The following is a 26,193-nucleotide window of genomic DNA, read 5'->3' as shown; positions in this document are numbered from 1 at the left end:
GAGGAATGAGCAGTGAGTTTAGTTTCACGTTGAATGGTACGGTTATTGTCTCATCCTTTAAAAGCTCCTTCTTCACGTTTAAACAGGGAATGATCAGTCAGGGAAAACTGATCCACTGTGACCCAAAAACAAGATACAGCAAATCCCACCTCAAAATACAAAATGTTGGAAACACACAGAAAGTGAAAGACCTCAGCTCATTAGATAAACAGAGTGAACGTTTCACTTTTATCTAAACTGGAAAATATAGAGATTTAATAGTTTATAAACTGGTAACGAGTCAGGGAGAAGAGTCAGTAGAGGAGGATAGAGGAAATTGTGTTGTAATAGGATAGAAGGCTGGAGTGAGAGAGAAAAATTACAAAGGGGATGATGGTGCAACACTATGATAATGAGAGAAGGAAATAAACTAAACCACCAAGTGAAGAAAAAATAAATAAAGATTGGACAGACTCAAAATATTTTCTCAGGATATGACAGTGAAGGATGACCTGATCCTATAACATTATGAAAACGTTTGACTGGATAGATAATTGGAAGATATTTCCACTGGAAGGACAATTCCAGATATTGAATAAATTTAATGTGCAAATCAAGAGCAATTGTTTGTTTGGAAAAAAAACAGAATGCTGCAAATACTCAGCAAATCTGTGGATGCAAAAAGAAAGTTAATGCTACTGGTCTGTGCAATGATCCAGCACAGTTCTGATGAAAGTTAACATAGAATCACAGAAGATAGGAGCAGGAGGAGGTCATTTGGCCCTTTGAGCCTGCTCCACCATTCATTATGATCACGGCTGATCATCCAACTCAATAGTCTAATCCTGCTTTTTCTCCATATTTGTTGATCCCATTCGCCTCAAGTGCTATATCCAGCCGTGTCTTGAATACATTCAATGTTTTGGCATCAACTACTTCCTGTGGTAATGAATTCCACAGACTCACCACTCTTTGGGTGAAGAAATGTCTCCTCACCTCCATCCTAAATGGTCTACCTTGAATCCTCAGACTGTGACCCCTGGTTCTGGACTCCCCCACCATTGGGAATATCCTCCCTGCATCTACCCTGTCTAGTCCCGTTAGAAGTTATAAGTCTCTATGAGATCCCCCCACATTCGTCTGAACCCCAGCAAAAACAATTCCAACCTAATCAATCTCTCCTCATACATCAGTCCCACCATCCCTGGAATCAGCCTGATAACCTTCCACTTGCTCAAGAGCAAGAACATCCTTCCTCAGAAAAGGAGACCAAAACTGCACACGATACTCTAGGTGTGACCTCACCAAGGCCTGTATAATTAGAACACATCCTTACTCCTGCACTCGAAACCTCTTGCAATGAAGGCCAACTTGCCATTGCCTTCTTTACCACCTGCTTCACCTGCATGCTTACCTTCAGTGATTGGTGCACAAGGACACCCAGGTCTCGCTGCACACACCCCTCTTCCAATTTACAGCCATTCAGGTAGTAATCTGCCTTCTTATTTTTGCTTCCAAAGTGAATAACCTCACATTTATCCAAATGATACTGCATCTGCCATTGATTTGCCCACTCACCCAACCTATCCAAATCATTCTGAAGGATCTCTGCATCCTCATCATAGTTCACCCTTCCATCGAACTTGGTATCATCTGCAAACTTTGAGATGTTACATTTTGTTCCCTCATCCCTGTGGCATCACACTAATTACTGCCTGCCAATTTGAAAAGCACCCATTAATTCCTACTCTTTGTTTCCTCTCTGCAAACCAGTTTTTTATCCATCTCAATACACTTCCCCCAATCCAATGTGCTTTAATCTTGCAATAGCCCTAAAATTTAATCTCGGTTTATGTCTGCTTATATGCTACCTGATCTGCTGAGCATTTCCAAAGTTTTCTGTTTATATTTCAGAATTCCAGCGTCCTCAGTGATTTGCATTTCTTCAATTAGAATGTACAGACAAGATGAATCTCATATCCGAAGGATTTGGAATTTCGATCCAACTGGAAAATCATGGGTATAACACTGCCATAAAAAGGTTAATTTACCAGCTAAATATGGAAATGATTCACTTGGTCATCCCATTTATTGTCAGAACAGCAAAGACCCATCAGAGGGAGAGAATTCAGATACTTCACATATGCAAGGGGCTTTATTCAATTTTTGCACTGGTTGACATTGAAGATTTCAAATCTCAAACCTTTGATCCATTATCAAGAGATTCATCTTGACAAAGGGCAGTTTAACTTCTCTGTCGATGGGCCAAAATAAATCACGTGTTCACCCCACTTACTAAGACTCTACTGAGTTCACATCTAACTGTAGCAGTTTATACTGTTTTTAAGTTTACCCAGAACAGAATTAGGGTGCTGGTTAGTTGTTGTATCAATGGATTTAATATTATGAATTTTCTATCTTCTCAGTGGTTGTAATTGCAATCGGATCGCCAGTCATTATTTTCTATGCAGCAACATGTGTTGCAATGGCAGATTATGCACCCAGAATTCGCTCCGGCTTAGAAAGTGCCCTATTCCAACTACAGGAGCTCCTGGCGCAGGCGCAGTGCTCGGCTATGAGTGAAGCATGCGCAATGCGGGCTGTCCCTGGAGCTGCGAGGAGCGGGCAAGAAACAATGGAGAGTGGTTGAGTGAAGGAGCCGGTGAGGGGGGGGGGGATGTAATAGAGCCAGCGGAGTGGACGAGGAGGTTTCATAAATATCCCGTGGAGATTTGTAACTCCGGATAATAAAATTACCGATCTCGCTTCAATAGCAAACGGGGAATGAGCTTCGGAGCAGGGTCTCGGGGCACCAGGAAACAGGCCCGAATTAACGTCCGCCAGCTTTGTGAAGGTCAGTGAACGAGAGAGCGTATATATAGCAGCCATCTTCATGGGGCAATGAGTTGCAGGGAGCATGCGCTGTCGCCATCGTTTTTTTAATACTTTTCCAATTCAATCAAATCAAATCCAATTCAGAGCCTCAACAAGTTGAGGCATTTCCGATCCAGGCTGACAAGACAGGGCGAGCGACCAAACCACCCTGTCCTGGGCCTGATCTACATGAGCCAAGCTGATTGGAGAAGGGGGAGGTTCCTCCTCCAAGACTTGAGCTCATTTGCATCTTAGCCAAAAGGCCGAGATGCCGCTTTTAAAAATTGCTTCATATGAAACATATGAAGCCTCAGTGTAACCTAATGACCTCAACCAAGTGCAGCCGACCATGGGCTGCCGACCATACTACACTTGATCTTAGCCAAAAGGCCGAGAAGCGATCGTGTAAAGGGTGCAAACTTGGATGAATAACCCACGAGGGAGGGGGCGTGGTTAATGAATCAGACAGTTTGGTGTGAATTCAATGGGTTGTTGTTGTAAAAACAGGAGGTCAGCGTTACAGGCAGAAACAACAACTATTAACCTCATCAGTCATCCCTGTGAACTTCACATGATAATTGTTAAAAAATGCCTGACACTCAGACACATGAGGAGATATTAGGGCAACTGACGAAAAAAGCTATCGGTAAAGCGGATTGAGAGTCTGAAGTAATCGCTCATTTTTTACAGAACTTGAGTATTACTGAAAAAAGAGAGAAGCTGTCAAAGACTTTCAACTCACACTGATCAGGAGAGAAACACAGTAAGAGTTTGAACAACACCAATTTAAATTCCAACAGGTTTATTTGGTAGCAAATGCCATTAGCTTTCGGAGCGCTGCTCCTTCGTCAGATGGAGTGGATATCTGCTCTCAGACAGGGCACACAGTCTAAATTAAAGAACAGGTCCTCAAGTGTTATAATCTCTGGATTACTGCCAAGCCACGTGCAAATTGGCATAGGGTTGAGAAAATTAGGTAAGTTAACACCTGGCTAAAGGAATGGTGCGGGAAAGAGGGGTTCCATTTCATGGGGCATTGGCATCAGTATTGGAACAGAGGGATCTGTACCGTTGGGACGGTCTTCACCTGAACTGATCTGGGACCAGTCCAAAGGATAAATAGGGTGGTCACAAGGACTGTAAAGTAACAAGTGGGGCGGGGAAGGGAAGAGTAAAACTACGGGAAATATAATGGTTAATAGAAAGCAAAGTGGCAGGTTAGCATGTGGGGAGAAGGTTTCAACTACATTAAAAATCTGGAAAAAAGTTAAAAGGAAGGAAAACTCAGGAAATATTAATAGTGTTGGATTCAAAAACAAGCATAAGTGCACTTTATCTGAATGCTTGTAGCATTCGAAACAAGGTAAATGAGCTGACGGCACAAATCATCGCGAATGAGTATGATTTGGTGGCCATTACAGAGACTTGGTTGCAGGATGGTCACCACTGGGAGTTAAATATCCAGGGGTATCGGACTGTTCAGAAGGACAGACAGGAAGGGAAGGGAAATGGTGTAGCTCTGATATTTAAGGATGACATCAGAATGGTAGTGAGATGATATAGGTTCTATGGAAAAGAGGTTGAATCCATTTGGGTGGAAATTAGAAATAGTAAGGAGAAAAGGTCACTGATAGATGTAGTCTATAGGCCACCAAATAATAACATCAAGGTGGGGCGAGAAATAAACAAAGAAATAACTGATGCGTGTAAAACTAGTACAGCAATTATCATGGGGAGATTTTAATCTACATGTCGATTGGTCAAACCAGGTTGGTCAAGGCAGCCCTGAGGAGGAGTTCATAGAATGTTTCCGCGATAGTTTCCTTGAACAGTATGTAATGGAACCTACAAGGGAGCAAGCTATCCTAGATCTGGTCCTGTGTAATGAGACAGAAATAATTAATGATCTTAGTTAGGGATCCTCTTGGAAAAAGCGATTATGGTGGAATTTAAAATACAGATGGAGCATGACATGGTAAAATCCAATACTAGTGTCTTGTGCTTAAACAAAGGAGACTATAATGGGATGAGGGAGGAGTTGGCTAACATAGACTGGGAGCAAAAACTTTATAGTGGGACAATTGAGGAACAGTGGAGGACTTTCAAAGCGATTTTTCACAATGCTCAGCAAAAGTATATACCAGTGATATGGAAGGACTGCAGAAAAAAAAAGAGATAATCAGCCATGGATTTCTAAGGAAATAAAGGAGGGTATCAAATTGAAAGAAAATGCACACAAAGTGGCAAAGATTAGTGGGAAACTAGAGGATTGGGAAATCTTTAAAAGGTCAATAGAAAGCCACGAAAAAAACTATAAAGAAAAGTAAGATAGATTATAAGAGTAAACTAGCTCAGAACAGAAAAACAGATAACAAAAGTTTCGACAAATATATAAAACGAAAAAGAGTGGCTAACGTAAACATTGGTCCTTTAGAGGATGAGACAGGGGATGTAATAACTGGAAATGAGAAAATGGCTGAGGCATTGAACAGGTATTTTGTGTTGGGCTTCACAGTTGGAGACACAAATAACATGCCAAAAATTGATGACCAAAAGGCTATGGCAGGTGAGGACCCAGAAACTATCATTGTCACTAAAGAGGTAGTGTTGGGCAAGCTAATGGGGCTAAAGGTAGACAGTTCTCCCAGCCCTGATGGAATGCATCCCAGGATACTAAAAGAGATGGTGGGGGAAATAGCAAATGCACTGGACTCTCGGATGGTTCCCGCAGATTGGAAAACAGCAAATGTGACGCCACTGTTTAAAAAAGGTAGTGAGAGATGATATAGGTTCTATGGAAAAAGAGTGGCTAACGTAAACATTGGTCCTTTAGAGGATGAGAAGGGGGATGCTTAATTTCTGGAATTTTGGAATCAAGGAAGAAAGAGCGAGACATTTAGATATAAATTGCCCCATTGGGAAGACGCAGCATAGGTTCATGAAGAGCAGGTCATGTTTGACTAATTTGGTGGAATTCTTTGAGAACATTATGTGCGCGGTGGACAATGGAGAACCTGTGGATATGGTGTATCTGGATTTCCAGAAGGCATTTGACAAGGTGCCGCACCAAAAGCTGCTGCATAAAATAAAGGTGCACGATGTTACGGGCAATGTATTAGAATAGATAGAGAATTGGTTAACTAACAGAAAGCAAAGAGTGGGGATAAATGGGTGTTTTTCTGGTTGGCGATCAGTGACCAGTGGTGTGCCTCAGGGATCAGTGTTGGGACCGCAATTGTTTACGATTTACATAGATATTTTGGAGTTGGGGACCAAGTGTCGTGTGTCGAAATTCGCAGGTGACACCAAGATGAGTGGCAGAACAAAGTGTGCAGAGTTTCTCACTAGAACGATGGAGGTTGAGGGGCGACCTGATAGAAGTCTACAAAATTATGAGATGCATGGACAGAGTGGATAGTCGGAAGCTTTTTCCCAGGGTGGAAGAGTCAATTACTAGGGGGCACAGGTTTAAGATGTGAGGGGCAAGGTTTAAAGGAGATGTACGAGGCAGATTTTGTACACAGAGTACTGGGTGCCTGGAACCCGTTGCCGGGGGAGGTAGTGGAAACGGATACGATAGTGACTTTTAAGGGGCGTCTTGACAAATACATGAATAGGATGGAAATAGAGGGATATGGTCCCCGGACAGGTAGCGGGTTTTAATTCAGTCGGGCAGCATGGTCGGTGCAGGCTTGGAGGGCTGAAGGGCCTGTTCCTGTGCTGCAATTTGTTTTGTTCTTTGACGCTGAAAGGCTCCAAAGGGATAGAGATTGTCTAGGTGAGTGGGGCAAGGGTCTGGCAGATGGAGTACAATGTTGGTAAATGTGAGGTCATCCATTTTGGTAGGAATAACAGCAAAATGGACTATTATTCAAATGGTTAAAAAATTGCAGCTTGCTGCTGTGCAGAGGGACCTGGATGTCCTTCTGAATGAATCACAAAAAGTTGGTTTGCAGGTGCAGCAGGTAATTAAGAAGGCAAATAGAATTTTGTCCTTCATTGCTAGAAGGATGGAGTTTAAAAACAGCGAGGTTATGTTGCAGCTGTATAAGGTGCAGGTGAGGCCACACCTGGAGTACTGTGTACACTTTTGGTCTCCTTACTTGAGAAAGGATATACTGGCACTGGAGGGGGTACATAGGAGATTCACTAGGTTGATTCCGGAGTTGAGATGGTTGGGTTATGAGGAGAGACTGAGTAGACTGGGGCTGTACTCATTGGAATTCAGAAGAATGAGGGGAGATCTTGTAACATACAAGATTATGAAGGGAATAGATAAGATAGAAGCAGGGAAGTTGGTACACTGGCAGGTGAAATTAGAACTAGGCCTCAAAATAGGGGGGAGCAGATCTAGGACTGAGTTGAGGAGGAACTTCTTCACCCAAAGGGTTGTGAATCTGTGGAACTCCCTGCCCAGTGAAGCAGTTGAGGCTACCTCATTGAAACTTTTTAAGGCAAGGATAGATACATTTTTGAACAGTAAAGGAATTAAGGGATATGGTGAACGGGCAGCTAAGTGGAGCTGAATCCATGAAAAGGTCAGCCATGATCTTATTGAATGGCGGAGCAGGCTCGAGGGGCCAGATGGCCTACTCCTGCTCCTAGTTCTTACGTTCTTATGATTGGAGCAGGGAGTGGAAACTGTGTCTTCTGTCTGCTCACTATTTCATTGGAGTTAATTAGTCATCAGGAAGAGAACCAGAATGGGCCATAGGACTGATCCCAGGTTTAACTAAGTTAGATAGGGAGAGAAAGGAAGGAAGGAAACCCTGGGAGGTTTGGAGAAACCACCTTCACCATCGCTCATTAAATCTCCACACAGTAAGTTTTGAACATAAGGTTAACATCTGTTATTCTGTATGATTGGCCAGGGGGTTTCAGATTCATGTTTTGTCATGAGTAATGACTGAAGTGAATAATCAAATATATTGTTATCTCTAGTTGTAAAAGTTTGTTTAAAAAAGTACAGAAAGAATGGTTCAAAACTTTGTTTGGATTTCAGCACAGGGAGGAGGGAGAGTTTGTGGGATGGGAATTTGGAGCTCTGTGGGAACAAGAGAAGAAAAAAAATTTCAATAGAAACTAGAATTGTCTGGACTGAATATTTGTTCTGTACTGACAGTGATGACTCTTTTTATAGTGAGTTAGAAAGGAAGGATTTACAGACAAGAAACTCAAACATTACATCAAGATCAGACAAGAGTTATTTGATTCATCAGGATCTGACTATCATCAGCCTTTGAATGTGGAAGAAGAAATGTGACGTGTGTGACTGGAAAAGCACTGAGACGCACACACACCCGAGTGAGAGTGTTCCAGTGAACTGTGTGGAAAGAGATTTAACCAGTTACACAGCCTGAAAAAAATCACACCATTCGCAGCGGGGTGAAACTGTGCACGTGTGTCTGGATGAAGATTCAATTGATGATCCAATCTGGAGAGATATAAAGACAACGGCACCATGGAGAAACCGTGGAAATGTGAGGAGTGTGAGAAAGCATTCAATTGTCCTTCCGTGCTGGAAATTCATCAGCGCACTCACACTGGGGAGAGGCCGTTCATTTGCTCTGATTGTGGGAAGGGATTCACTAAGTCATCAAACCTAATGAGACACCAGCGACTTCACACTGGAGAGAGGCCATTCACCTGCTCAGAGTGTGGGAAGGGATTCACTGAGTCATCCCAACTGCTGATACACCAGCGAATTCACACCGGAGAGAGACCATTCACCTGCTCTGTGTGTGGGAAGGGATTCACTCAATCATCCCACCTGTTCACACACAAACGAGTTCACACTGGGGAGAGGCTGTTCATCTGCTCTGAATGTGGGATGCAATTCACTAAATCATCTAACCTGCTGACACACCGGCTAATTCACACTGGAGAGAGGTCGTTCATGTGCTCTGAATGTGGGAAGGGATTCACTCAGTCATCTGACATGCTGAGACACCAGCGAGTTCACACAGGAGACAGGCCGTTCATCTGCACTAAGTGTGGGAGGGGATTCACTCAGTCATCTGACCTGCTGAAACACTGGTGGGTTCACACTGGGGAGAGACCATTCATCTGCTCTGTGTGTGGGAAGGGATTCACTCGATCATCGCACCTGCTGAGACACCAACGAGTTCACAAGTGACAGCAGGGGTTAGATTTTGCAGTTATTGCTGCTGTTGATGACATCCAGGACTGAACCATGTTCATTCTGACAGTTGAGGTTTGTTTCTGCTGGTGGTAATAATCTCTAACTGGGTTGAAGTTTAATGTTCTGGATCTGTAGCTAATTGTATTCTCGGGGCTGCAGTGTCCCTTTAAGAACCGCTGTCTGTAATCTTTCTTCATAATTCAGGAACTATTAGTTTACAACAAGATATTACTACAATCCTGCATCTTTGATATCAACTCTACAATTCAATGTCTGAGACATTCCACTGATTAACATCTCCAATTAGAAAGTGCTGATTAATCATCATTGACAATTCTTACTGACTTGCACATTTCACACAGTGACACCTTCATTACTCACCAGAAAGAAGGGGAGTGGGAATTGATGGAGAATTGAGAATTCCCAAATGTCATCCGTCCCACCTGGGACAGAAATCCCTTCGGCACAGGAACGGAGACAAGTTCAATCCAAGTAACCGACTGAAAGAAATCTCTGATAACCTTATAAAATCTTCAGAAATTTATGGAATATTATAAAAATATCTCACTGTCTAATGAAGAAAACTTCCATAGCAGCTTACTGGCTGACAGACACAGGACAGGCCTGTTATCGCTGTCAAGGACATGGCTCCAGCACAGGCCCTGAAACAAGAAATATCTGACCCTGATACGATTGAATCTCATGAATCACATGTAATCCAATAGTGTGCAAAGGTTAAAACAGGCTGTCGAGAGCGAAGAGATTTTGAAGTGATCTGTACTGGCTTCAGCCCAACACCTGCACTCTGCCTCACACCAGTTAACTGTTAAGAGACTGCTGCCACCAGCGTCAGAGACCAGCACTCACTCTGCGTCATCCTTCCATTTGTCCTCTGGAACTGGTAAACTGTTCTCGCCTGTCATAGGTCAAGTGTTTTTCTTGTCTATTTAGCTTCCACATCGTATTTAAAATGTTTCTGCTGAATAAACTAATTTAAAATCACTTCTGAGCTCAACTCCCTTTTCGGGTAATCTCTGATTCTGGCTTTGGGGGACTGTGTGTGTTGAGTTTGCACGTTCTCCCCGAGTCTACCTGGGTTTCTTCCGGGTGCTCTGGTTTCCTCCGACACACAAAAGTTGTGCAGGTTAGGTGGATTGACAATGTTAAATTGCCCCTTAATGTCCCAAGATGTGTAGGTAAGGAGAATTAGGATATATACATGGCATTACGGGGATAGGGCCTGGGTAAGATGCTCTGTCGGACAGTCAGTGCAGGCACAATGGGCTGACCAGCCTCCTTTTGCAGTGTAGGTATTCTATGAAAGTAGAAACGTGCAGGAAAGGATTGAGAGATTCAGTCTCTTTTCTGAGAAAATAATTTAAGGCTGAGGCTAATCGATATTTTTGAAATGATGAAAGGCTTTGATGAAGTGGATACAGAGCGAATGTTTCCTCTTGTGGGGAAGAGCGGAACTAATTGCTGAGAAATCCAATCGGAAATTCAGGAGAAACCTCTTCTCCAGAGTGGTAAGAAAGTGGAAATAGCTAGCACTGGCTGCAGTAAAGTGAATCGTATCGCTTTTGTTTAGTTGAAAAAGGCACAATGCATGGAAGTGTTTTTTTTTGTTAAGGATAAGACTGTGTGAATATTTGAAGCTTTGAGCACGTGTAAGTGAGCCTCGTTGTGAACCTGAGTAATCATCTTAAATTGATTGTTACTGTTAATGAGGGGTTAGCAGAATTTGGATCTCATTGGCTGAAAATCTGCCTCATTATGGAAGCTGATTGGTGTGAAAGTCGAGGGGAAAAAGTGACCTTTTGCATTTGTGTCTTTAACCACATGAAAGGTGTGGAGCAAATATTTGTTAATGCAAACATGAAGAAGCAATGTACTAACTATTCAAGCATTAACTTCAAGGGAATAACTGGGCAGATGGAATGTCCCCATTGGAACAAGCAGAGACTGTGGTTACAATGAATGAACCGGCTGAAGGGTTGGGACAGGTTAGGGAGAAGGTTCAGATTGTCAGCATTCAGAACAACACAGGAAAGCCAGGGTCTGAGAGAAGGAAATCCCCCACAGACAGGGAAAGTTTACCTTTGTCACAGTCACACAGGATGTCATTGGAGACATGGATTACAGCTGCTTCAGTACAAGGTCAGGTCAGAAATTCCAAGGATTTTATGAAGTCAGCCTAGACCATAAATTTTGCACTTTGAATTTGGCTAGGGTAAACATGAGATGGTATAATTTAAATGACCCACAAGGCAGCTTTTATCAAAGTTTAAGAATACAGTTAACACAAAATTAGCAATAGCTTTTACCAATTACAAACAAGGGAAAAAACAACCATGATATTGAATTAACCTTAACAACTGAATGCACTGTTTCAATACAACAAACCGTATAAATATACACCTGCCACAGGTTTAGCACAGAAAATAAGAATGCTCACGTAGTTCTGCAGCTCAGCAATATCTGCTGTGAATTCGTCCTTTGGATAGAATTGAAACTAACTTCCCAGCCTTGTAACTTTCAGCAGACCTCGAGGTAGAGATAAAGCCACTGCTGGCTTCTAGCTTTTACAGTAAGAAGTCTCACAACACCAGGTTAAAGTCCAATAGGTTTATTTGGTAGCAAATACCATAAGCTTTCGGAGCGCTGCCCCTTCGTCAGATGGAGTGAAGATCTGCTCTCAAACAGTGCAAGCAGACAGAATCAAGTTACAGAATTCTGTAACTTGATTCTGTCTGCTTGCACTGTTTGAGAGCAGATCTTCACTCCATCTGACGAAGGAGCAGTGCTCCGAAAGCTTATGGTATTTGCTACCAAATAAACCTGTTGGACTTTAACCTGGTGTTGTGAGACTTCTTACTGTGTTCACCCCAGTCCAACGCCGGCATCTCCACATCATCTCTAGCTTTTAGCCAGCAAACCACTTGCAGGAAAGCTTCCACTCCAGAAAGGTGAGAAAAACTGTTTCCAACGTAGTAGAATTTCTAATAATAGGTAGAGAGACAATTGGATCAGCAAGTTTGCTGATGATACAAAGATTGGAGGTGTAGGGGACAGTGAGGAAGGTTTTCAAAGCTTGCAGAGGGATTTGGACCAACTAGAAAAATGGGCTGAAAAATGGCAAATGGAATTTAACGCAGACAAGTGTGAGATATTGCACTTTGGAAGGACAAACCAAAGAAGAACGTACAGGGTAAATGGTAGGACTCTGAAGAGTGCAGTTGAACAGAGGGATCTGGGAATACAGGTACAGAGTTCCCTAAAAGTGACGTCCCAGGTGGATAGGGTCATAAAGAGTGCCTTTGGTACATTGGCCTTTTTAAATCGGAGTATCGAGTATAAAAGTTGGAGTGTTATGGTAAGGTTGTAGAAGGCATTGGTGAGGCCGAATTTGGAGTATTGTGTACAGTTTTGGTCACCTAGTTACAGGAAGGATGTAAATAAGATTGAAAGAGTGCAGAGAAGGTTCACAAGGATGTTGCCGGGACTTGAGAAGCTGAGTTACAGAGAGTGATTGAATAGGTTGGGACTTTATTCCCTGGAGCGTAGAAGAATGAGGGGAGATTTGATAGAGGTGTATAAGATTTTGATGGGTATAGATAGAGTGAATGCGAGCAGGCTTTTTCCGCTGAGGCTAGGGGAGAAAAAAACCAGAGGGCATGGGTTAAGGGTGAAAGGAGAAAAGTTTAAAGGGAATATTAGGGGGGGCTTCTTCACGCAGAGAGTGGTGGGAGTGTGGAATGAGCTGCCGGATAAAGTGGTAAATGTCACTTTTAACATTTAAGAAAAACTTGGACGGGTTCATGGATGAGAGGGGTGTGGAGGGATATGGTCCAAGTGCAGGTCAGTGGGACTAGGCATAAAATGGTTCGGCACAGACAAGAAGGGCCAAAAGGCCTGTTTGAGCTGTAATTTTCTATGGTTCTATGGACACACACACGGTCTTCAGCCAGGAGTCCACACACCTAACTAAAACAGTAGCCAGCAGCCCAAAACTGAAAGTAATGGAACTCTTGTCACCTGTGCTGTTAGTCATTCATCCCCCTAACAATTCAAAAGGGTGGTAAACTCATAAAACACTAGGACATCACATTAAACCCAGATTAAAACTAAAACCCCATTTAAACTATTTAAGCTGCAATAAAAGGACAATCTCACGAGGAGAGAGGGAAAGTATCTGAAGAGAGAAACCATGAACAATATCAGCAAACATGGGGAAATTGGTTGGTGAGCAGTTTAGTCGGAATAGGATCAAGGGAGCAGATGATACACACAGAGAGCACTAAAGACATAAGGGTTAATGGGAAACAAATTGGAGAAAATTCAGAGTTCAGACAAAAGGCAACTTCAGAGACAGTTTGTCCCAGTGGGCTAGTGGGATGGAGGGAAGCAGCAGAGACAACTGATGGGATTCTCAAATCTTAGTCACAAAGAAGCTCCATGACCTCCTCACACTTGTTGTTCGAGGGAAGAATGGAGAAGAAAGGGAGACCTTCAAACGTATAGCTAAGTTATATTTGAAATATTAAGACTCAAAGTACTGTTTGTGTAACACCAAGTGAATTTATTTTGACTTATTTACACTATTAACTTTGCTGAAGTTGATGAACAGCAGCAGAAACATATCCAAATTAACATAGTTCAATCCTGAACATTATTATGAAAATCTAATCACAGTAGTTAATTGTGAACTCTCTGGTGTCTCAGCAGATTGGATAACTGACTGAATCCCTTCCCACACTTGGAGCAGGGGAATAATCTGTCTCCAGTGTGAGCTCGCTGGTGTCTCAGCAGGTTGGATGACTGAGTGAATTCCTTACCACACTCAGAGCAGATGAAAGATCTTTCCCCAGTGTGTATTCGCTGATGTAAAGTAAGTTGAGATAATTTCCTGAACCCAGTCCCACAGAGAGAGCACCTGAACGGTCTCTCGTCAGTGTGAATGCGTTGATGGGACATCAGGTCCTGGGTGCTTTTATAGAATTTCCCACACTCTGGGCATTTGAAAGGTCTCTCATTAGTGTGAACTCGCTGGTGTCTACGCAGGTTGGAAGACTGAGTGAATCCCTTCCCACATTCGGAGCAGGTGAATGGTTTCTCACCAGTGTGAACTCGCTGGTGTTCAATGAGTTGCTCTGATCTCCTGAACCCAGTCCCACAGTGAGAGCACCTGAATGGTCTCTCATCAGTGTGAACACGTTGATGAAGCATCAAGTTCCCAGAACTTTTATAGCACTTCCTGCAGTCTGGGCATTTAAAAAGTCTCTCTCCAGTGTGAACACGCTCATGTCTCAGTAGGGTTGATAAGTCAGTAAATCTCTTCCCACACTGGGAGCAGGTGAATGGTTTCTCCCCAGTGTGTACTCGCTGATGTACAGTGAGTTCAGATGATCGCTTGAATCCAGTCCCACAGTCAGAGCACCTGAACGGTTTCTTGTCCATGTGAACAAGTCGATGGCGCATCAGTTCTCCTGAACTTTTATAGCACTTCCTACAATCTGAGCATTTATAAGGTCGCTCCCCAGTGTGAACTCGCTGGTGTATCAGCAGATCAGATGCAATGGTGAATCCCTTCCCACACTCAGAGCAGATGAATGGTTTCTCTCCAGTGTGAGTGCGCCGATGAATTTCCAGCCCAGATGGGGTTCTGCATCCTTTCCCACAGTCCCCACATTTCCATGGTTTTTTTCCAGTGTGGCTGTGCTTGTGTTTGGACAGGTCAGATGATTGGCTGAAGCCTTGTCCACATGACAAACACATGTATGGTTTCTCCCCACTGTGAACGGTGCTTTTTCCTTCCATGTTCAAATCCAATAATATTCAGGTTATGATAAATGGGACAACTGTCGGATCTTGATGTTTGGTTTCAGTTTCCCGACTGCAAATTCTCTCCTTCTAATACCCTGTGAAATTGATTTAAAACAGGAAAAAAGAGTGAGAGAGAACCCACAAAAGCACAAAGGCAGATTGTGAAATTGAGCTGAATGAATCTGGTAACTTGTGGGGCCGGCACAAGGAAAAAGTGACCATGAAAGCTGCTGGATTGTTGTAAAATCCAACCTGTTCACTAATGTCCTTCAGGGTGTTCACCCGGCAGTAGGGGTAGTTGCAAGCAATAAAAGAACTAACTTCAGAAAGTAAATCAAAAAAGAAGTTTTAATAAAGAAACTTCATTGCTCCAACACTTGGGGCCACACCCTGGGCGATACCAAGCTCCCCACAATTCCCATCTGCTTCTTATTTATACTGGGTCAGCCGACCCTCACAGAATGTTACCACTGGCTATATTATAACAGATCCAATGTTATCATTGGTTACATTATAACACAGGGAAGTCTGTTAAGAAATAAAGGACAAATAGTATAACATTAGTACAGGAATATGAGGGAACTTGTCAATAACTCTGGGTCTACACAGACTCTTTGGGAGGAGAGAAAGAGGTGGAAAAGTAACAAGATGGAGAAGAAAGATTCTGTATATCCACACCTCAAACAAAAATTTGACAGAATTTGTTGAACTCCCAACTTCCACCACCTAGAAGGACCAGGGTAGCAGCTGTGTCAACACCATCATCTACAGGATCCCCTCCAAGTCACACACCATCCTGACATGTCTGACATCTCGTACTGAATGAAAATACATTTTTTCTATTTAAATATTGGTAAGATTGAAGCTATTGCCATCAGTTCCTGCTAAAAACTCCACTCCCTGGACATCGGTTCCATCTCTCTCCCTGACAACTGTCTGACACGGAACCAGACTGTTCACAACCATGGTGAAATATTTAACCACAAGACGAGCTTCCAACCACATATCCACATCATCACCAAGACCACCTAGTTCCACCTCAGTAACATTGTCTGACTCCACCCTAGTCTCAACTCATCTGTTGCTGAAACTCTCATCTATTCTTTTGTTACCTCTAGACTTAACTATCCTAACGCACTCTCGGCCAGCCTCCCACATACAACCTCTATGTGATTCTGAGGTCTTCCAAAACTCTGCTGCCCACGTGCTTGCTCTCACCAAGTCTTGTTCAGCTATCACTGTTGTGCTTGCTGACATACAGAGACTCTGGTTTAAGTACCCCCCAACTATAAAAATTCTCATCTTTGTTTTTAGATATCCCCATGGTCTTGCCCTTCCCTGTCCCTGTAATCTCCTCCAGCCTCACAATCTTCCTGACATATCTGTGTTCCTCTAATTCTGAACTCTTGAACATTCCTGATGTTTATCATTCCACCTTTGGTGGCTGCACTTTCAGCTGTCAGAACTGTAAGGTTTGCAAATTCCTCCTGAAACCTCTCGGGCTCATATTTGTATGGTATTTTCTTGTGCTTCAGTGTCAAATTTTGTGCTGTTAATTTAAACAATCACTGATTTTTGCTCATCGTTGGCCGAATAAACTGTAGCTCCTGACCCAACATCTTCACCACATGGACTGCAGCGGTTCATGAAGTTTAAAAATCATTTTCACTACAGGCAACTGGGTATTGGCAATATCTGCTGGTCTTGTTAGTGAAGGAGCAGCGGAGTGCATAATGTTATGATGGGTTTAGGTAAGGTAGATGAAGAAAAGCTGTTCTCATTGCTTGATCATAAAAAGGTTACAGCTACAAAACGAGTGCTACTGACCTGAAAGGCTGATAATATCCATGTTCTGATATATTGAGTGATTTAGTCAGGTTTTGATGTAACTTTTCTTTGAGTTTCTAATTAGTAAGTCCACTTCTAATATAAAATAATTTTACAGAATATATCAGACTTTGTGCAGGATTGAATGCAATAGACAAACATTTCTCTTGTTGTTTTTTGACACACTTACATTCAGGTTCTGATGAATCAAGTGACTCTGTCAGGTTTTGATCTGATGTTTGGTTTGAGTTTCCCACCTTTACATTCTTCTATTTTAATATCCTACAAAAAAAAAGGATAGAAATTAAGAAGAGACAAACATTTCTCTGAGTTTTGTGTATGTAAATACCCCCTCTAATCCCCTATAAAAGGAATTTCCAGAACTCAGAGCCAATCTTTTATTTATCAAACAATTTACAAATACAAACTGCATTACACTTTCAGATTACAAACCAGAATACAATACCATCTCACCTTAATAAATTATAGAGATAACACCGATATAACACAGTATCAACAATAAACATGCCATTTTTAATACAATAGCACAGTAACAAACGGCTAGTATGCATTGCGAGTTATCCACAACGGGCCTTTCAAGGTTGCAAACTCAACAACTATAACCAGCAAGCTATAATATAAACACAATACTGACTGCTGACATGACGTCCTTTAACCAATAACAAACAACCCCCTTACAATAAGAAGTTAATTGCAAGTTATCTACAACTTTTCAGGGCTTTACCCATCATATTTTCCTCTTCCAAAAGTTTCACCTCCAGGGTTCTGCTCTCAGGACTGCATTTTCCGAGGCTGCACCTTCTGGGGGTTACACCATAATACAATAACAGACATCTCTGTTACAACAAAATGATCATTGTGAGTTATCTGCAACCCTCCAGATTTTCACCTTCCGGATTAGCTTGCCTCTAACTGGGAGTTACTCTATCCGAGGGGTACACCGTCCGGGCTACAGAGACCGTCCGGGCTAGGGAGGGAGGTGCAACTCTCCGTATGAGAGTTATATCTTACAGATTTTTGGGAGGGGGGAGCACCACCCCGGAACTACTCTGTCCGAACCTTCCCTTCTGGATTTTCAGCAGGGGTCGGGGAGGTGAGGAGGGCCTCTGGGGTTACTCTGTCCAGCACTTCGCCTTCTGGATTTTTCCCTTGTCAGAGGTTACACCCTCCAGGGTTACTCTGTCCGGGGAAGCGAGAAACACCCTTCGGGCCACAAATAAAGTGAAAAAATGAGAAAGTAATAAACTAGCAAACTAACACAATACCGAGCCCTAATATAATAACACACAATCTCTTTACAACAAGAGTCCATTATAATTAGCAATAGAGTCCACTGTCAGTAACAACAGAGTCCATTGTAAGTTATCTTGCAGCATTCCGGGGACTTCACCTTCCAGGGCTTTTGCCTTCCAGGATCGCAAATAGTCAAATAGTTCATCCAAATACTTCCAAGGTCCCACCCTGCCAGGCCAGATCTTCCGGGGTTACGCCTACTGGGGTTACACCTTCCTGGGTCGATCCTTACTGACTTACATTTTCCTGTGTACACCTCCTGGGTTACGTCTTCCAGAGTTGTACCTTCCTGTGTCTAGGATACATGGGTCTCAACTGGAACATCATCTCTCACACAAGTCCTAGCCGGGACAAAAATTCTTGCACGAGAATCACGCAAGACAGATGGAAACACACTTTGAACTTTCAAAGTTCAAGCGCAAAGGGTCATGTGGACTCGAAACGTCAGCTCTTTTCTCTCCTTACAGATAATGCCAGATCTGCGGAGATTTTCCAGCATTTTCCCTTTTGTTTAAGATTCCAGCATCCACAGTAATTTGCTTTTAGCCCCTATAAAGATGGCGGCCGGCAAGTCGGGGGGCCTCCAACTCAGGCAGCTGCCGCCGCGGCCCCGATTGGAGAGAACGAAACACCAAGCAGTTCTTATTCAGGTTTTGTGTTCTGCACAAGGTTTTCATAAAGCCTCCCCACCCACTCCGCCGCTTTCATTACCTTCCAGAATTAGCCTTTCCTCTCCCGTTTCGGAATCGATATAACTGCCTTCCAGCTGCTGTAGCAACCCACTGCGCATGCACTAAACACCACTGAGTCGCGTAATCAAAAACCCGCCACTGCCTGTTGGGAATGCGAGGTGAAGTTCCCACCATTGAAAAGTGGTATGGTTTTTTTTTTAAACATAGAAACCCTACAGTGCAGAAGGAGGCCATTCGGCCCATCGAGTCTGCACCGACCACAATCCCACCCAGGCCCTACCCCCACATATTTACCCGCTAATCCCTCTAACCTACACATCCCAGGACTCTAAGGGGCAATTTTTAACCTGGCCAATCAACCTAACCCGCACATCTTTGGACTGTGGGAGGAAACCGGAGCACCCGGAGGAAACCCACGCAGACACGAGGAGAATGTGCAAACTCCACACAGACAGTGACCCGAGCCGGGAATCGAACCCGGGACCCTGGAGCTGTGAAGCAGCAGTGCTAACCACTGTGCTACCGTGCCGCCGTTCAATAGACAATCCGTTTTATGATTCAAATACAACTGGGGCTTATTATTTTCATCTCAGATCTTTTTCACCAGAGAGAGGTGTTCTGCTTTTCCCAGTTTCACTCACTGTACAACCATAGAAAATTACACCTCAGAAACAGGCCTTTTGGCCCTTCTTGTCTGTGCCGAACCATTTTTTGCCTAGTCCCACTGACCTGCACTTGGACCATATCCCTCCACACCCCTCTCATCCATGAACCCGTCCAAGTTTTTCTGAAATGTTAAAAGTGATCCCGCATTTACCACTTTAACCGGCAGCTCATTCCACACTCCCACCACTCTCTGCGTGAAGAAGCCCCCCCTAATATTCCCTTTAAACTTTTCTCCTTTCACCCTTAACCCATGCCCTCTGGTTTTTTTTCTCCCCTAGCCTCAGTGGAAAAAGCCTGCTTGCATTCACTCTATCTATACCCATCAAAATCTTCTACACCTCTATCAAATCTCCCCTCATTCTTCTACGCTCCAGGGAATAATGTCCCAACCTATTCAATCTCTCTCTGTAACTCAGCTTCTCACGTCCCGACAACATCCTTGTGAACCTTCTCTGCACTCTTTCAACCTTATTTACATCCTTCCTGTAACTAGGTGACCAAAACTGTACACAATACTCCAAATTCGGCCTCACCAATGCCTTATATAACCTTACCATAACACTCCAACTTTTATACTCGATACTCCGAATTATAAAGGCCAATGTACCAAAGGCACTCTTTACGATCCCTATCCACCTGTGACGTCACTTTTAGGGAATTCTGTACCTGTATTCCCAGAGCCCTCTGTTCAACTGCACTCTTCAGAGTCCTACCATTTACCCTGTACGTTCTACTTTGGTTTGTCCTTCCAAAGTGCAATATCTCACACTTGTCTGCGTTAAATTCCATTTGCCATTTTTCAGCCCATTTTTCTAGTTGGTCCAAATCCCTCTGCAAGCTTTGAAAACCTTCCTCACTGTCCACCACACCTCCAATCTTTGTATCATCAGCAAATTTGCTGATCCAATTTACCACATTATCATCCAGATCATTGATATAGATGAGAAACAACAATGGACCCAACACCGATCCCTGCGGCACACCACTAGTCACAGGCCTCCACTCAGAGAAGCAATCCTCCACAACCACTCTCTGGCTTCTTCCATTGAGCCAGTGTCTAATCCAATTTACTACCTCCCCATGTATTCCCAGTGACTGAACCTTCCTAACTAACCTCCCATGAGGGACCTTGTCAAAGGCCTTGCTGAAATCCAGGTAGACAACATCCACCGCCTTCCCTTCATCCACCTTCCTGGTAACCTCCTCGAAAAACTCTAATAGATTGGTCAAACACGACCTACCACGCACAAAGCCATGTTGACTCTCCCTAATAAGTCCCTGTCTATCCAAATATTTGTAGATCCTATCCCTTATCACACCTTACAATAACTTGCCCACCACCAACGTCAAACTTACTGGCCGATAATTTCCCAGATTTCTTTTGGAACCTTTTTTAAACAACGGAACAACATGAGCCACCCTCCAATCATCCGGCACCTCCCCCGTGAATACTGACATTTTAAATATGTCTGCCAGGGCCCCTGCAAGTTCAACACTAGCTTCCCTCAAGGTCCATGGGAATACCCTGTCCGGTCCTGGGGATTTATCCACTCTGATTTGCCTCAAGACCGAGCACCTCCTCCCCTTTGATCTGTAAAGGTTCCATGATCTCCCTACCAGTTTGCCCTATTTCCGTAGACTCCATGCCCGTTTCCTCAATAAATACAGATGCAAAAAAACCATTTAGTATCTCCCCCATCTCTTTTGCTCCCATACACAGTCTACCACTCTGGTCTTCAAGAGGACCAATTTTATCCCTCACTATCCTTTTGCTCCTAACATACCTACAGAAGCTCTTTGGATTTTCCTTCACTCTGTCTGCCAAAGCAACCTCAGGTCTTTTAGCCCTCCTGATTTCCCTCTTAAGTAGCTTCTTGCACTTTTTATACTCCTCGAGCATCTGATCTGCTCCTTGCTGCCTGTACATTTCATACAACTCTCTCTTCCTCTTAATTAGTGTTACAATCTCCCTCGAGAACCAAGGTTCCTTATTCCTATTTACTTTGCCTTTAATCCTAACAGGAACATACAAACAAGTGATCAAGAAGGCAAATGGAATGTTGGCCCATATCGCAAGGGGGATAGAATATAAAAGCAGAGATGTCTTGCTGCATCTGTACAGGGCATTGGTGAGGCCACAGCTGGAATACTGTGTGCAGTATTGGTCCCCTTATTTGCAGAAGGACATATTGGCCTTGGAGGGAGTGCAGAGAAGGTTCACCAGGTTGATACCAGAGATGAGGGGTGTTGATTATGAGGAGAGACTGAGCAGATTGGGTTTGTACTCGTTGGAATTTAGAAGGCTGAGGGGGGATCTTATAGAGACCTATAAGATAATGAAGGGGCTGGATAGGGTAGAGGTGGAGAGATTCTTTCCACTTAGAAAGGAAGCTAGAACTAAAGGGCACAGCCTCAAAATAAAGGGGGGTCAGTTTAGGACAGAGTTGAGGAGGAACTTCTTCTCTCAGAGGGTGGTGAATCTCTGGAATTCTCTGCCCACTGAAGTGGTGGAGGCGACCTCGTTGAATATGTTTAAATCATGGAGAGATGGATTCCTGATCGGTAAGGGAATTAGGGGTTATAGGGATCAGGCGGGTAAGTGGAACTGATCCACTTCAGATCAGCCATGATCTTATTGAATGGTGGGGCAGGCTCGAGGGGCTAGATGGCCTACTCCTGCTCCTATTTCTTATGTTCTTAACTCTGCACTCTCAAAATTTCTCCTTTGAAGGCCTCCCACTTTCCATTTACATCCTTCCCAGAGAACAGCCTGTGCCAATCCACACTTCCCAGATCCCTTCTCATTTCATCAAATTTGGCCTTTTTCCAGTTCAGAACTTGAACCCGAGGACCAGATCTATCCTTATCCATGATCAGGTTGAAACTAATGGCATTATGATCACTGGATCCAAAGTGTTCCCTCACACTCACATCCATCACCTGCCCTAACTCATTTCCCAATAGGAGATCCAATATCGCATCCTCTCTAGTTGGCACCTCTATATACTGATGTAGAAAATTCTCCTGAACACATTTTACAAACTCTACCCTGTCTAAACCTTTAACAGTATGTGAGTCCCAATCTATATGTGGAAAATTAAAATCCCCTACGATCACAACTTTGTGTTTCTTGCAGTTGTCAGCTATCTCTCTGCTGATTTGCTCCTCCAATTCTCGCTGACTATTGGGTGGTCTATAATACGACCCCATTAATGTGGTCATACCTTTCCTGTTTCTCAGTTCCACCCATATGGCCTCGGTAGACAAGCTCTCTCATCTATCCTGCCTGAGTACCGCTGTAACAGTTTCCCTAACCAACAATGCCACCCCCCCTACCTTTTATCCCTCTGCCTCTATCCCGCCTGAAACATTGGAACCCTGGAACATTGAGCTGCCAGTCCTGCCCCTCCTGTAGCCAAGTTTCACTAATGGCTATAATGTCATATTTCCATGTGTCTATCCACGCCTTCAGCTCATCTGCCTTCCCCACAATACTCCTGGCATTGAAATAGACACACCTCAAAAGGTTATTTCCACCACACTCAACCCTTCCATTTGTGATTTTGCTTGAACTAACCTGTCTTTTTACCCCTGCTCCACTATCTGCTCTGGCACTCTGGTTCCCATCCCCCTGCAAATCTAGCTTAAACACTCCCCAATAACACTAGCAAACCTCCCTGCAAGTATATTGGTCCCCTTGTAGTTTAGGTGTAACCCGTCTCTCTTGTACAGGTCCCACCTGCCCCAGAAGAGGTCCCAATGATCCAAGAATCGGAAACCCTGCCCCCTATGCCAGTTCCTCAGCCACGTGTTCATCCGCCCAAGCATCCTACTCCTAACCTCACCGGCACGTGGTACAGGTAGCAATCCTGAGATTACTACCCTCGGGGTGCTGCTTTTTAACTTCCTTCCAAGCTCTTTGTACTCACTCTTTAGGACCTCCTCACTCTTCCTACCTACGTCATTTGTACCATGACATCTGGCTGATCACCTTCCCACTTTAGAACGCTGTGCACGCGATCAGAGACATCCCTGACCTTGGCACCAGGGAGGCAACAAACCATGTGGGAGTCTCTGTCCTGACCACTGAATCTCCTGTCTGTACCTCTGACCATTGAGTCCCCTATCACTACTGCTCTCCTCTTCTTCCTCACACCCTTTTGCGCTGTAGAACCAGACTCAGTATTAGAGTTCCGGCTGTCGCAGCCTGTCCCAGGTAAAGCATCTCCCACAACAGTATCCAATTCAGTATACCTGTTGTGGAGGGGTGTGGCCACAGGGGAACCCTGCTCTGCCTGTCGTTTCACATTTCCGTTTCCTCTCCTTACAGTAACCCAATTTCCTGTGCTCTGCTGCTTAGGTGTAACTACCTCCCTAAAGCTACTGTCTATGTACTTCTCATTCTCCCGAATTAGATGGAGGGCATCAAGCTCTTTCTCCAGTTTCCTAACACGCTTTGCTAGCAGCTGCAGCTGGATGCATCTTTTGCAGGTGTTGTCGTCAGGGATACTGGAGGTCTCCCTGATCTCCCACATCCTGCAAGAGGAACATTCCAACATCTTGCCTGGCATTTTTTTTTTACTCTGGGGAAAAAAAACCCTACTCTCGCCTCTGCCTGTTCTCGCCGAAGCCCGTTTTGAGCCAAAGCCTTTCAGCCCTCACTCTGCTACCTGCTCACTCCGCAGCCCGCTCTCAACGCTGTAGAGCTGAGGAAGAGAGAATAATTAGTGTGTTTGTTTGAAAGCAATAATTTCATGGATTTCTCATGGGTTAGATGGAGACACATGTTAAGCCTAATAGAATGTTTACAATAAATATATTGCATATTATATATCATGTTAAAAATAGATATTAATTTAATTAATAAGGTGGGCAACACTGAATAACAGCAGAGCCAACGGTAATTGAGATTTTTTAAATGGCTTGTCAAGTCCCCATTGAAAGTGTGGAACTGTGAGATGACGAATGCTGATGAGGGGAAAACAGTGGATGCTGCGCCCGTGGGATGGTCTGGAACCAACAAAGTTCTGGTTCACAGCCAAACGTACTGACCATGAGGTATCGTAAGTGTGTTAAAGCTTCTGTGAATTAACACTTCAAATTGCTGCTCGAATAGTTACGATTTTTATCTTAGTTTTACTATTCCAAAATAACAGGTGGGACATTCATGGTGGGTATATGGAAACTGTGTGATCCCACCCACCCCAGACATATCCATGTCACTAGGAACCAGCACTCCTACAAACAATGCCATCTCCCTTCAAGCCTGTTGCCAAGTATTCTGATTGTCGTGAAACTGATATTAGGTTTGAATTTCTGATGTTCAGTAATGAGAATCCATTCAACATCTCAGATCAATTAATTTCACTGATCACATCAGAGTCAATGTTCCAACATCTTAAAGGGAAAGCTGCCTTGACTGTCTCTGCTCAGTTGGACAGCTCAACCTTCATTCTCCTCTGATTCTGGTTCCCAAAGAGTTTCTAAAGATTCACAAAACTGGAGACTGAGTTTTCTGGTTTGGCTCCTTCTTCATTTTCCCCACCTGCCAACAGACAATATTTTCCAAAATCTTGTCTGAATCCTCTGCCTTGGATCATGTCCAGGTATGAGGAAATTCAGTTTTGTGGAGCCATTTTAGAGGCTGGCATTGTTCTCTTTACAGCAAAGTTGGGACTCTGTGTAAATGATTTCCTCCCCTTATGGAAAAAAAAATAGAACTAGAGGTCTCTGTTTAATAATAAGTGGTCTCACATTTAAGACAGGGGGATATATTTTTTCTCTCTTCGAGGGTCATGAATCTTAAGGAACAGTCTTCAACAGAAGGCAGTGGAAGCAGAGACTATGAGTATTTTAAGGCAGAGGTAGATAGATTCTTGGTAGGCAAGAGGATGAAAGGTGATCGGGAATAGGCGGGAATATGGAGGTGAAGTTGAAATCAGATCATTCATGGTTTTACTGAATGGCAGAGCAGTTCGGGGGAGTGGGTAGCCTACTCCTGCTACTAATGTCTATGTTCATATCCAATTTGTGTCGGTGATATTAAAAAGATTTTATGCACCATGTGTTTAACAGAAAAGTAATTTATTTCATTTCTACCTACGATATTACCCCTATAATGGGGCTGGAGTTCATTAACATCAGCAGAAACAGATCGCAAAGAAATAGTTCAGTCCTGGATGTGATTAAAATAAAATCCAATCAGTATGGTTACTTGTGAACGTGCTGCCCTGTCGGATTGATTTCCTTCCCACACTCGGATCAGGTAATGGTTTCTTTCCAATGTAAACTGTTTTGTTCGTCTTCAAGTTGGATGAATTAATGAATCCATTCTCACACTGGAAATAGGTCTCTCCTCACTGTGACTGCGCTCATGTGCAGTAAGCTGAGACGACCATCTGAACCCAGTCCCACAGTAAGAGCACCTGAACGGTCTCTCATCAGTGTGAACACGTTGATGATTAATCAAGTTCCCAGAACTTTTATAACATTTCCCACAATCTGGACATTTGAAAGGTCTCTCATCAGTGTGAACGCGCTGGTGTCTACTCAGGCCGGATGAATCAGTGAACCTCTTCCCACACTCAGAGCAGATAAATGGCCTCTCCCCAGTGTGAGTGCGCTGGTGTTTAGTGAGGTCAGATGACCACCTGAATCCAGTACCACAGTGAGAGCACCTAAACGGTCGCTCATCGGTGTGAATACGTTGATGGAACATGAGGCTCTCTGAACTTTTAAAGCACTTTCCGCAATCTTGACATTGAAAAGGTCTCAGCTCAGTATGTACTTGCTTATGTCTCAGCAGCTGGAATGATGTAGTGAATCCTTTCCCACACTCAGAGCAGATGAATGGCCTCACCCCAGTGTGAACTTGCT

General features: G+C 43.6%; 2 protein-coding genes and 1 pseudogene across 4 annotated transcripts; 1 reads left to right on the top strand and 2 right to left on the bottom strand.

Moving 5' to 3' along the window:
* Nucleotides 1–2,565: 2,565 nt before the first annotated feature.
* LOC144510514 (uncharacterized) lies at nucleotides 2,566–9,997 on the top strand. 3 transcript variants are annotated; one of them, XM_078240000.1, is made up of 3 exons: nucleotides 2,566–2,833; nucleotides 3,544–3,616; nucleotides 7,994–9,997. In XM_078240000.1, the coding sequence occupies exon 3, from the start codon at nucleotides 8,315–8,317 to the stop codon at nucleotides 8,987–8,989; it is 675 nt and encodes a 224-aa protein (XP_078096126.1). In that variant the 5' UTR covers nucleotides 2,566–2,833; nucleotides 3,544–3,616; nucleotides 7,994–8,314; the 3' UTR covers nucleotides 8,990–9,997. The 3 variants fall into 3 exon arrangements, with proteins under 3 accessions (XP_078096126.1, XP_078096129.1, XP_078096128.1); XM_078240002.1 differs by having other exon boundaries at nucleotides 2,577–2,833; nucleotides 3,544–3,829; XM_078240003.1 differs by lacking the exon at nucleotides 3,544–3,616.
* LOC144510963 (U2 spliceosomal RNA) lies at nucleotides 3,036–3,255 on the bottom strand (annotated as a pseudogene).
* A 3,077-nt stretch (nucleotides 9,998–13,074) lies between the features above and the next one.
* On the bottom strand, nucleotides 13,075–26,035 carry LOC144510914 (uncharacterized). The gene is made up of 2 exons (XM_078240971.1): nucleotides 25,742–26,035; nucleotides 13,075–14,812 (listed from the first exon to the last, which is right to left on the bottom strand). The coding sequence occupies exons 1-2, from the start codon at nucleotides 26,033–26,035 to the stop codon at nucleotides 13,691–13,693; spliced, it is 1,416 nt and encodes a 471-aa protein (XP_078097097.1). The 3' UTR covers nucleotides 13,075–13,690.
* Nucleotides 26,036–26,193: the final 158 nt, after the last annotated feature.

The sequence above is a fragment of the Mustelus asterias genome, chromosome 23 (assembly GCF_964213995.1).
Source record: "Mustelus asterias chromosome 23, sMusAst1.hap1.1, whole genome shotgun sequence".
NCBI classification, from domain to species: domain Eukaryota; kingdom Metazoa; phylum Chordata; class Chondrichthyes; order Carcharhiniformes; family Triakidae; genus Mustelus; species Mustelus asterias.
The sequence above is the reverse complement of the archived record's forward strand: the minus strand, read 5'-3'. Positions and strand labels throughout refer to the sequence as shown.